The sequence below is a fragment of the Lissotriton vulgaris genome, chromosome 4_1 (assembly GCF_964263255.1).
Source record: "Lissotriton vulgaris chromosome 4_1, aLisVul1.2, whole genome shotgun sequence".
NCBI classification, from domain to species: domain Eukaryota; kingdom Metazoa; phylum Chordata; class Amphibia; order Caudata; family Salamandridae; genus Lissotriton; species Lissotriton vulgaris.
Window position 1 is genome coordinate 2,018,985,683 of NC_141691.1, and position 12,995 is coordinate 2,018,998,677.

General features: G+C 43.2%; 1 protein-coding gene across 2 annotated transcripts in view; it reads right to left on the reverse strand.

Moving 5' to 3' along the window:
- Positions 1-12,995, reverse strand: part of OPLAH (5-oxoprolinase, ATP-hydrolysing) — a 294,072-nt gene that overhangs the window by 138,681 nt on the left and 142,396 nt on the right. For both annotated transcript variants that reach the window (XM_086966421.1, XM_086966420.1), the window contains exon 4: positions 882-996. In XM_086966421.1, the coding sequence (XP_086822547.1) occupies positions 882-996 (115 nt within the window). The remainder of the gene's footprint in view (positions 1-881; positions 997-12,995) is intronic.

Below are 12,995 nucleotides of genomic sequence, written 5' to 3' on the forward strand. Positions count from 1 at the left end.
CCAGCTTCGAGGTCGACTGCTCTAGCCAATTATTTTTTTGCTGTTTGCATTTTTTAAGTTGTTAAATTCATGTTTTAAATAAAACATCTAAATAAAATAAATGCCAACTGCCATGGTAATTGCATGGGAACATTAAGAACTGAGGTAGATCTGGCCAACTGGCCAATTTATCGCTGTAGTGAATGCCTTCTTGGACCTTAGAAGTCATAGAATTACGAGCTTGGAATTGTGGGTGCAGATGTAACTGCTATCATATACCCATACAGACACTCACACACCGCCACCCACCCATAGTTACTCAAAGACCCACTCAGCTGCAAATTCTTCAAAACGCTGCAGCACGACTATTGTTGAAGATCCCAAAATATCAGTCAGTGTCTAAATCAATCAGGAAGTTACACTGGCTACATATAAGACTGATAATTACTTTCACGGCTCCATGTAGCGCCTATAAAGCATTACACAACCAAGGTCCAGTTTATTTTCAGCAGGTATGCCCCAGGCAGAACACTACAGTCCGCCACAGCCAAATGTGCGGCAGTCCTCAGGTTTATAATATCTTCTTGGGGTTGAAGAAGTTTTGTAATTGGAACAGCAAAGGCTTGGAGCTCTCTTTCCCTACAAATTAGAGCCTAGCTCAATCTACTGGTGTTTAGGAAGGCTCTGAAAACCTGGTTGTTCAATGCAGAATGAGCTAAATTTCCTCTTTTCTCGGTTCATCTTGATAGTGTCAAAGCTAGCGCAAAGACGCCTCTGGGCAATCTAGCGCTCTTATAAATTCTACTAACATAACAAAGAGTTTATGATCATGAATTTGATTATGAACAAGAGAACAGGATGCCAGGGACTACCTTCCAGCCACAGGCAAAACATGGACTCACCTAAAAATGTTTTGATGGAGTCCTTCCTTGGGAGTTGGCAGCCATCGCGGTGGAGGGTCACCCGTTCATCTACTTCAATCACCTCCTCATAGAGAACTCTCGGCATGAGGATCTCCTGGAAGAGATGTACGTGCAAAAGCATGAGGGCGGGCACTCTCAAACTGGACTCTACATTAACCTCCCATCCCTCAAGCCGAACAACACACAGTGCATTTTATGAGATGGAAGTACAAATACGATGAACACTTTCTCTTACGTTTATGGACTGTTCTACTGTAAGCTTTCTGAGATCGTGGCAAGTTCTTACCATTACTTTGTGGAGAAATTCAAGCCTGACATTAGTTCTTCTTTACTGCATGGCAACACCGCAACAGGATGCACAATCCACTTTCTCCCCCAGTGCCTCACTTACCTTATATGTTGTATGTGCGCTCTTACAAGCATAAAACTTCAAAATCTACGAGAAGAGGGGTACTTGGACACAGCCCGAAGAACAATAATTGATACTTAACAACAAACCAACCTATCATGGCCTGGAACAAGCTGGGTCATGCAACTGGCAGCATTGCCCGACAAAAGTAATCAGAACCGCCACATCTGTTGTTGATTGTATCATGGATATCGGGCTATTGAACTACTGGCTCCCTTTACAAACCATGACTCAATAACAAATTATGTACATTGTATTCTATGGGGTGAAGGATCCTGGTCAGAGAAAGTTTTTGCTTATTAATATTTAGTTAGCATTGCTCCCCCTTCCTGTCAACATTATGGGGGGGGGGGGGGGGGGTGCACCTACCATTTTCAATGTCTGGTCTTCTGCTTGCATCTTTCCTAGTCTTCTAAATCCTTACTAGATTTTCTAAAATGGGCAGAGCAGGCCAGCTGGGCCCCGTTTCAGCTGCCACTGCACATCACGCGCATCCATAAAATCATATTGCTTTGTCTTTTGAAAATAAAATAAACATTTGAAAAGCTCGTACATTCCAATTAAAATTCAGATTATTTTTATATGTTTGTGTGTGAATTAAATAACATACTTGAAAATGTGTGTATTGTGTGCATCTAAACTTGTTTCTATATCTTAGTTTGTTGTTTTGAGGTTCAAATCATAGAACATGCTATTGCTGGGGTCCCCTACTTCCAAAGCGATTGAGTGGGGGCCCTCAGAAGTCAAATGTTTAAGAACAGCTAGTCACCAGCATTCTGAACTTTGCAGAGTCCTGTAACAGCGAGGCATTTGAAGTAGGATAAGGCAAGAGAGTGTGAGAGTTTGAGAATGTGATAGTGCGGGTGTGAGTGTGTGAGTGTGTGTGAGCAAAACAGATGCCTGTCATATCATAAATTCCGTATTCACTCAAACATTGTTAAGAATTTATATTTATTTCATAAATATGAAAACATTTCCTAAATAAATACATTTTCTAAATTAATAAGTTACTTAAGAAATAAATAACAAACATATATAAAATAACTATAAATATCATATCAAAACAACAAAAAACAACATAATAAAGTAAGATAAAATGCTAAAATGCAATTAATTAATTATGATACTACAAACATTAAAAACACATAATTTGACGCGGTGGAGATTCACTAAAGTAACTCAAGGCCAACAATAATCGCAGAAAGTGTGACAATGTTAAAGAAATCAAAGTACTATTCTAACTCCAGTCTCTCTGAAATTGTGGAAAATGCATAAATATTGAGGGGGTTGGTTTGACTATTTTATCTCCAATCTCACAAAAACTGGAAATAGTGAGATTTACCATTCTAATTTCAATCCAAATAAAGTTGGGGGAAAATGCGCAAATAGAAGGAGTGAGATTTCTACTCTACAAACATTGGGGAAAGTGCATACATCGAGAGGAGAGATTTACTATTCTCAGGCAGATTGACATCTCTGATTGTAAGTTTGCTCAGCGAGGATGTTCTTGGGAATAGATTTCCCTGTATTTGCTATATCTAGAGCACAACAAGCTCCCAGGGCATAGCAAATGTATATGCTGGTGATTTTGAAAGAAAGACCTTCCTCAATAACATCAATTTCTGACCAAACTTTATAAGCGGCCTAAATATATTGATAAAGTGTTTATGATATGGAACGGATCGGTACAGGACCCAGAAGAATTCATGATAAGGCTCTAGAGGAACTCTTTTGAATTCATGGATCTCTGAGCTTAATCCCAGTAGGTGCACTGGGCAGATCTACTCTCCCATCTTTCACACAATCCTAGATCTTTGTGACCTGGCCTTACGATTCATAGCACAAATGACACATTGTGCTCAGTAGATTTTGTTTGCAAAACCCCTCCATCCCCTGAATGTTGTACCCTGATACTCTTAAGCCTTGATCAATAACACTGGTGACTCACACTCATTTTGGATATTAGATATCGGTTGAATAGCTTTGGTTTCTTTAGATCTCTGCATCTGCTTCTTATTGATTACATTGGGTTACACTGCAAGTTTCATAGACATATCCTGTGCTCAGCAAACTATTCATTCTTCCTGATGATGACCTGCCTGCTTGCCTGGGTCGAAACGCCCTTAATGTAAACAGCAACGAAGAATAACTTACTTGAGATTATTGCAGGGAGTATAATTTCAACATTATGATCATTTACAACTGAACACTGCAATTATTTATTTATAGTTCATCACCATGTTCTTTCTGATGACATCTTGGCTCTATATCTTTGATATCACTGGGATCATGCTCACTTTCCACACTGAGCACTTTTTTTAATGTTTGTTACTTGTGATATTTCTCTACCATTCGGCCTGAATTTCATGTAAAGAAATTCTTGTTCTCTATCTTCATGCTCACTGATTTTATTTTCCATATACAACATTTCTATGTCTAATAGATACATTGGTGATGTGTTAGTGGTAAGGCATGTGTTGGCATAGAACCTGGAATAATTTCTGATACAGCTCGGTAGTTGAGTTCTTGGTTTAAGGTTTACTTCCCATTCTACTTGAGAGAAGATTAGGTATCTGGATCTTTTGATCAAACATAAATCTAACAAACTCTACACCACACTTTTTAGAAAACCAATGGAGAGAAATCCCATGTGACTTTACAATAGTCACCATCCATGTGCCCTATAGGATAATCTTCTGTATGGTCAGTTTTTAAGCATCACAAGAAACTGCAAGTCCAATGGGACAAATATTTTAACTATTAAATTGATTGCGAAGGGATATCGTAAATGACTGGTGTGAAAGGCTATGAAAAAAGCTTTGTTTTGTCCATGTGATACACTGCGCCAACCAAGACATAGAGACACCACCTCTGACAGAATCATTTCTGCGTGTACTTTTTCTACATTAAGCAATAAAATACAGGAGATCATCTGTTCAAATTTGCAATTACGGAAGGAAGGAGTTGAACCACTTTTCGTACTACTTGCCCAAAAACAAGATAGAGATATTTGTGATTATTTTGTGGTTTCACATAGAGAAGTCACTTGCATGAATATAATGACCTCACTGTGGGGGTGTGGTGCCAAGTGTAGGTCACTATAACTGTGGGAACTGTCAGCCATGTAATTACATTTTTTGATTTTACAGAATTGAAAGTTAACTTGGTTACTCTTTCAAACTACAGCACAAAAAATGTGATATATGCAATCACCTGTCCCTGCCCACATCTATATATAGGACAAACCATGAAAATTACTAAACAACGCATTTGTCAACACCAAAGCCGTATTCGATGTGGAATCATGATTGCGCCTCTTGTCAAACATTTCACCATGAGCATACAGCTGAAGATATCAGAAAGCAAGAAATCATGAATGTACCAGTGCATTTGTATATTGATTGATGTATTTGTATCATACATCCTACTCTATTTTGAATATGTATATAGACGTGTGTATCCTTTACGTGTGAAGGAGAACTAGTTTATCACACAGATCATGCTGTTGAGGTGAGATTCCCAGATTACAGGCTTTATTCCTATGATCGTTAATGCTTTTCAATTTGAGACATATGCAAAACCCTTACGGCCTGGTTCGATTTTTAAGGGTCTGTAATTTGTATTATATTGCCCTATTTGTGATCCATTTTTATGAAGTAAATACAAAACCACAATTATAATTTAAATGTTTTGATTTTTCTGAATCACAGTAGCACATACTAGCATTTGCTTTCTGGTGGTTTCACAAAATATAGGATAGCTTTGTTTGTTATAATTTGCCTGACCGTCTCCTCTATTCATACCATATGAGATTATGGCTATTAGGATGGATGCTCTGACCATTTGGTCAATCCAAGATGGCACTCATGAGCATTTGACCTCTCTTTTCTAGTCTGCCGCATTACGTCCATTTTTGATGCTCTTCATGCTGATATGGAATGCAAACAAATTAAAACTGCTCTCTGCGCTTTAGTCGCCGGGCTGTTGTATACCCCACGGATCTCTGATAATTCAATGCTACAATTTCTTCATTGAAGACTGTTTAAGTGCCTGTTTCCTATTCTAAGACTATCATCGCATGGCCCACATATATCCACATATTTTTTCATCCTCATTAATTATTCTCTTCACTGCAGATACTCCAATTGGGATTCATTACAATAGAACTGCAGTGGTAAGACTATAATCAAGTTTGGGTGAGTTTGCATTAACGTATATTTGCCTCATTCTGATCCGCTTTTGCTTTTCTGATTTATTTATGTACACAACCAATTTGAAATGTTCTTCACTAGGAGCTCACCTATTGGCCTTTTCTTCACATAATATTGTAAATACTCCAGAGGAGGCTTCCATCTCCCAGCTTGTTGTGAGTATCAAAAACATTTTTACTCACTTTGCATTACTAACCGGTTTTGGCACTGATGCCCCCTACTTTCTGTTTCCTTTATATAGGCTACAGACAGACAGCTTCTGACCTGAGATGGAGATTCATTCCATTTAGGGTTGAAATATCACTACTTTCCTCAAATAAGATTCCTTCAAAAGTCTGTTTAGCTGATCATGTTGTGTTTAGTTACCTTATCATTACTAAAAAGATAGGATGGATTTAAAATCTATAAATTGATTTTCAGTGGGAGTGTGGGGCCCTAAAATAGTGCAGGGCCTGGGGCATAATGTCCCCTCTGCACTTCTCTTCTGCCAGCCCTAGTTGGCACCTTGCAATCTTCTTTCATAATTATGCATCTTATATAAGGTCTGGTGGATGCTGAACATCCGCCAAAAGCAGTGTATGTCCAATCTGTCCGATGTAGAGTGCTTGCAATCCCTATACACCCAAAATGGAGTAGATGGGACATCCACCGTTTCTTGCTGGTTGCGCTGCATTCACCAAAACTCTGCTTAAGGCCTTCTGCAATGAACAGCTAGAAGATAATGAGTTAACAAGCATGGTTTCCCAATGTAACAAGGAAGCTGATGCTCATGGTCTGGTAACATCAGTCATGTCTCATCATAGTGACAGAACCTTTAAAATGTTCCTCCGAAAGGTTCCAGTGATGAGTGAGTTGTCAAATAGGGTCTCGCACATGACCTCAGAGATATATAGCTACACGTGTCAGAGTTGTTTTAAGGCCTGAACAAAGCGGTCAATTGCTCACGTCCCCCATCTTCCAGTGGCCCCCTTGTACAATGATCCGGATAATCAGAAGTCATGGGGTGCAGAGAAAAGATTCAGACTCCTTTGCAGAAGCCTCGTGCGCATTCCCGACCAAGCCAACCGTATCCCCTGCGCTCTCAGGCAGCTGGTGGGATCCTTCTGTCTCATGTCTGGCCCATTATTTAAACTCACCTTTTCTAGCTCACTCCTCTCTTTACCTCTTTCTCTCAGCCTACCTCTGTACCACCCTCTGCATCTATATCTCAACACTTTCTACCTCATGTTTTATGTCTATCTCGCCCACCTCTGTACACCACGCTGCTGATCTCTCACTACACCATTCTTTTTCTCCTGCCTCGACTGTCTCTCTTGCTCGGCAGAGGTCTCTGTCTGGCCATACAAGCGCACACATAGTAAGAGCAGAAAAGGAACAAGGTAGGGAAAGAGAACCGAGGCGAATATTGTCAGATTTCACGGGATGAAAATCCTTAGAGCAGTACTTTACTTTTTAAGTCGAGCCAAGAGCCAGCGCGCGTCATTTACAATGCTAATAGCTTAAACGTGCCTAAATGCGAGACCTATTGCATTGTAAATGCTTGTAATTGTTGCAGCAAGAATGTCCCTTCTGAAAGGGGATATGTGGGTGAATGTGATGGCTAATAAAGCTACAACCTCGCGTGCTGTGTGCACAGCTCTCACTTTAATATTGTGCATCTGTCCATTAAAGATCCAGGTAACCGACCTCTTCCTACAATGGGAGAACAGGCTGAATAGAATTCTACGTAAAGTATTGTACTTGAATGACAAAGAATGTAAATCTAGGCACAAAAAGACAAACTAAAAGTATCTGAATTAGCTGACAATAATACATTCAGAGTCTTCGGGTGGCCCTAAAGGATGTCTTGCCCAGAGCCCCACAAAACTGTGGGACCCGTTCACCCCAGCACCTTCTCTACGCTACAATTTATGACTGTGGAGCATGAAATTCAAGAGCGGAACTCCTGCGGAGCCGATGGAAATATGTACTTGAGGACAAAATTGGCATTTTCCTGACTTTTGGGCGAGGTTCTGTCCCGAGAGCGCATGGTGGCTAAAAATGGCGGATGAAGCCGACAGTGTGATGCGAATGGCGGAGGTGCGACAAGGACTCGTTGTGCCTTGCTGAAGGGTAGCGTTTCATCCTGGGATCATCTGAGCTCCGGTGAGGTGTTTATTTGCTAATTTGGCCCAGAGACTCGTTAAACGCTCTACGCGTCTATTTGCCTGATGTTGAAATGGCGGCATAATCTCCCGGCTGACTTTTCCTTTGTCCCGGAGCGGCTCCTATCAGATATTTCTATTTGGCATACCAACCAAATTAAGGGATCGGAGTGGTTTTTACAGTATGCCACAGAGTGGCATAGTATCTTCAAATCTCTGCAAAGCTAACGAATGCAGGTTTGTTACGGTTGTGTAACGGATATCATTTCCCTACTTTAAATACGTAGCACACAGTCACTACAGCAAGGTTGCTAGCCACCTGGAACGAACAGGGTGCCTATTAAAAGGAAAACCGACGTCCTATGATTGAAACCAGATGTTATCCCTTTGGCTGGTCTGCTCGGAGCTGCTATACTATAGTGTGAGATGCAAAGGATATGTGTTCTGATAGATCTAGTGTTGGAGCTTGCAAAGGAAATAAAACCAACAGTAAATCCGGAAATGGTAGTTATATCTATTAAATAATTAAAGATCGTGGAGGCCAGATCAATGCCAAGTTGCTATTGGTTGACAGCCCTGGTTCACCCCTATGCTGACCCCTCACCTGGGAGCCTGCCAGCACTTCCTTGTCTTCATTCACTCATGCATAGAGAATGAAATGGATCTGGTTCAGGAACTCTCCTCTTAACTCCATGGCTGCTAAGGCAATTTCCCTCCTGTGCTGGGAATTGCTATTTTACTTGTTTTATGACGAGCTGGGCTCGTCATCAGTGTACGAGGAGGCTACACCATGACGAGCCCAGCTCGTCATGAGTGTGGAAGGGGTTAACATCGTCCATGTGCTACTGATAAACCATTACCATCGGTCAATAGATCAAGTGCAGCAACAGCGCGGGCAGCTGCAACGTTTCTTCCTATCTACTTAAAGGAAATTTTGAGTGCCCTGACGGCCTCTCCCTCATTTAAAGCTGTGCAGCAAGTAGTGCCAGCTGCACCGTTTAGGCCATTAACAGCTGTGCAGCAAGTAGTGCCAGCTGCACCGTTTAGGCCATTAACAGCTGTGCAGCAAGTAGTGCAAGCTGCACCGTTTAGGCCACTCTATCAGTGGGGACAGTTCTGATTGAGTTAGGAGTGAGATGCACTCCTTCGTCCCATTCCCTCACAGTTGCGCAGCACTTAGTGCCAGCTGATATTCTGGGTACAGGGCTTTAGGCCCTAGTACGATTTTGTGGTGCTAGGAAATGTTTTTCATGTAGTATGAATTTTTTTTCAAGTAGTATGATGTACGCACCCTGTTCTGAGTACCTCTAAAGGTTGTCTTGCATATTTTGGTTATGCTAGTGATATTTTGTTCCACCCTGTGCTTTATGCCCCTAATGTTAGTGATTCTCAGGAGATTAGGGTCCAATATTAGTCTGTCGAGATTATGGGGGTACGAGGTGGTTGGTGCCGAATGTGATTTTTGCTACAGGCTGATGCTAAGTACAGGGATCACCAGTGGATACTGGGTGCTCGTTTATGATCTGTTTTACTTTTACTAAATTTGTTTTGTGATAGTTCTGACAGTGGTCCAGTTGGCCCTGTCATATGTAAACAATTCCCTTTGGAAATATCATCTAGTGCCAGGTGGCATAGTGTATACCTAGTTGAAGGGCCCAACAAATACCAGCGGAATCACAAAGACTTCCAAGCCCCCCATCTTCTTCTGCTAACGATCTGTGCCTAATCACCTCACCTCCCGGACAGCACATTAGTTCAGTTATCTTCCTCGACATCTGGAATATGTGCCCCCTTTATGTCCTTTTACTTCTCCTCACCACTGCTTCCCTAGTAACAGCCTTCTCTTATCCCCCACCCTCCTCCTTGTCATTGTCCCACTATGGCCATCACTCGAGTTAAAGCTGGAATTAACTGCTACAAAATCATTTATCCTCCCCAACCAGACGAAAGCTTCAGTAAAACAATTGAAGCATAACACTATTGAACATTTCCCTGAGTCCCTTTCTGTTGATCAATTTTACAATGGTTGGTTTGGGAGGCTTAAAAACAATCTCATTTTCTTCACTCACGACACCCCCTCTTGGTCCACCAGCTTATATAATTCCCTTAACGTCACCTCCTCCTCCTCTATCCCTCATGGGAAACAACAAAAAATGTCCCCATCTGCGTGTTTCAACGGCTCCCTCACCATCTCAATCTATAACAATGGTACTGTCATGATCGAAGGCAAAGACGCCTGTCTCTCTCTCTTTGACCACCTCTTCCCCTCCCTACTCCCCTCTTCTGCGACTGGGTCATCCCTTGACTCTTCATCTAGCTCCACTCATTACTCCCTTTCTTCCTCCCCTGACCCCCCCCCCCACACTCTAATAGGCTGCACCCCCGAGAAGCACAGGTCGGCCATCAACCCTCCCCCTCTCCTGTGCCCTCCTCTCACATTCCCCCCCCCCCCACAATACACCCCCCTTCATCACTTCAGCCTTACCTCTAGCTAATTCGCTCCTCCTCCAATCTGCACCGTGACGGTACTCTAATCTCATCTCCTCCCACCTATTCCTACCTGCCACCCCCCTATTTAGTCCACCTCTCCTGCAACCTTCTCCCCCAGTTAACCTTCCTTACGCTCCCCTTATTCCACCCTCTCCCCTATTCTCTACCCCCTCCTCCCCTCGTTATTAACCCAGATTTCTCCACAAACCCATTACATCTCTCTCCTTCCCCCCACTCCTTCAGCATTGCTATTCTAACCCCTCTACCCCCTTGGTAACCCTTTCCATTTCCCTCCCTCGGACTAAGCACAACCATTTCCTTTCTTCAACTTCCCTTTCTCCCAATGCCCCTCACTCTGCCAGATGCCCGTTCCCTCACAGCCACCTCGCCTAGCTGACAGGACCTCTCCAACCACCTCCCCTCCTTTAAACCCTAACCTCCTACTTCCCTATGATTCCACACAGTCCTCCCCCCTCCTTCTATCCCACAGCCTTGAGCCGCACCCATCTCCCCCTAAATTTGTCCTTTATTCCTTTCCTTCTTGCATCGCCTACAAAGATAACCCGCCTTGCACCTCTGATACACCAACTCCCGCTTTCAACCTCCACGTTTCCCCACCTATGAACCCTAGACCCCAAATCTCCTCCTGTCCTCCTCCTGCCCTATCTTCACCACCAATTTCACCCCCTCCTGTTTCCATCGAGCCACACAACCTTCCGTGCTCTGCCCTACTCTCTCTGGAAAATAAGCTAGGCTCTCTTATCACCTCCATCTCCCAGCTTATAGCTACGATTTCACTTTTAAGCTCCAACATCTCCACTTTTCCTTACACCTCTACTCCTCTGGAAAACTCTCACCTTCCAACGAGATGCACCTCGCTCCCACACCCCAGTATAGCCAAGCATAACCAGTCGTCTGTAACGATTGTTAATCCACACAAACCCTTGAACGCCACAACTTGCATCTCTGAGTAACCCAACCATCTACACTATTCCGACCATCTCCGCTGTCTGAGCCAAGCATCCACCTAAACCCGCCCGTGCATCCCCGTCTAAGTACAATATCCCTATCACTCTTCATAGCCCAAGTGTCCCCGTCACCATAACAGTCTTGACAGAGCTGCGCTGTCTGCTCCACAACTGCAGATCTGCAAGAAAACACAAACTTGAAATCTCCGATACCATCAACTTTCACAATATTGATATGCTCTTCCTCACGGAGACCTGGTTCAACGATACCTCTCACTCCATGTTTGATCTCCTTTTACCCACAGGCTTTTCTATTTTTAGAAATGACAGAACTGACAAAGTTGGGGGAGGTTTTGCAGTCATCTTTAGAAACTCCCTTCATCTTAAAGCTCTTCCTATCAGCTCCTTCCGCACTTTTGAATACCTATCTCTTGAGCTTCAACTACACTTCAACTACACCACCGCTCACCCCTCAGATTCCATGCCATGTACCGCCAGCCTGGCAGCGGCCCTACGTTTATGGCGGAACTCACTGACTTCATCAGCGACCAATACTCGCAAAGTGGCAATCAGACCTTCGTGGGTGACTTCAATCTCCACTTATCCAACATTGCACAGAATCAACACACTCCAAGGGCTCAATCCTGGACCTTGTTATTTCTAAAGCAGGCATGCTTTCTATCGCTACCCCTATTCATGTAGACTGGTCTGACCACCTCCTCATCCCTTTCTCTCTTCACCTTACACACTCTATAACTCTTGGCCAACCTAAGAGGGCTACCTCCTGGTTCCGTGACACTAAAAATATTGACACCGTTTCCCTCTGTGATTCAGCTTTGCTGTCACTTCCAAGGCTAGACCCGAACCTAGATGTTGACGAACTCACCTCCCAATGCCTCACAGTCCTTGCAGTCGAAATCAATAACGTTGCTCCTTGCCAAAGCTAAAAGAAATGGCCCATTCCCTCAGCACCTTGGTTCAACAAATCCCTCTATGAAGAAAGGAAGCACCTAAGACTCCTGGAGAAACAATGGAGGCAAGCGCCCTCTACCGATAATTTGACCATACTTGGTTCAGCAAGATCCAAGTACCACAAGCACATCTTCCTTGGGAAAGTGTCACACTTCAGAACCCTCCTTGATTCAGCCAAAAATAGACCTAAAAAACTATTTGATCTCATCAAGAATACTAACTGCTCTCCCCCAACCTCCAAGCTGGAGGATTCTACAAAGAAAGCAGCGGATTTCGCTCTTTTCTTTGATGAAAAAGTGAAATCACTGGTGGATCAGGTCGCTCATCCTATCCCTCCAGAGGGGCGCAAATCACTAGTCATTTGGCAGAACTTTGACCCCATCTCTGAAGATGCTCTCCTCAATTGCCTCCGCGAAACAAAGCCCTCCAACCATTCTCTTGACCCCATCCCTAGTGCCACTGCCATTGACTTCTATACCCATTCTCTTCCCTATTGGACCACTCTAGTCAACCTCTCCCTCTGTCAAGGCTCCCTTCCTGTCCCCTTCAAAAGTGGGCAGGTCACCCCTCTGCTTAAAAAACCCACTGCGGATGCGAATGACCTCAACAACTTCCGCCCCATCACTATCCTACCGTTTCTTGCGAAGATCACAGAAAGATGTGTAGCGAAACAACTCTCTTGTCATATCAAGGACAAAGATCTTCTTGACAATTTTCAGTCCGGCTTCATCCAAAACTGCAGCACTGAAACAGCCTTGCTGCAAGTGATTGATGACACGCTGCGGATACTCGATTTGGGAGGGTCTTGTTTTCTGATTCTCCTTGACCTTTCTGCAGCCTTTGACACTGACAATCACAACACTCTCCTCAACACTCTTCAACAGAGAATGGGCATGGAG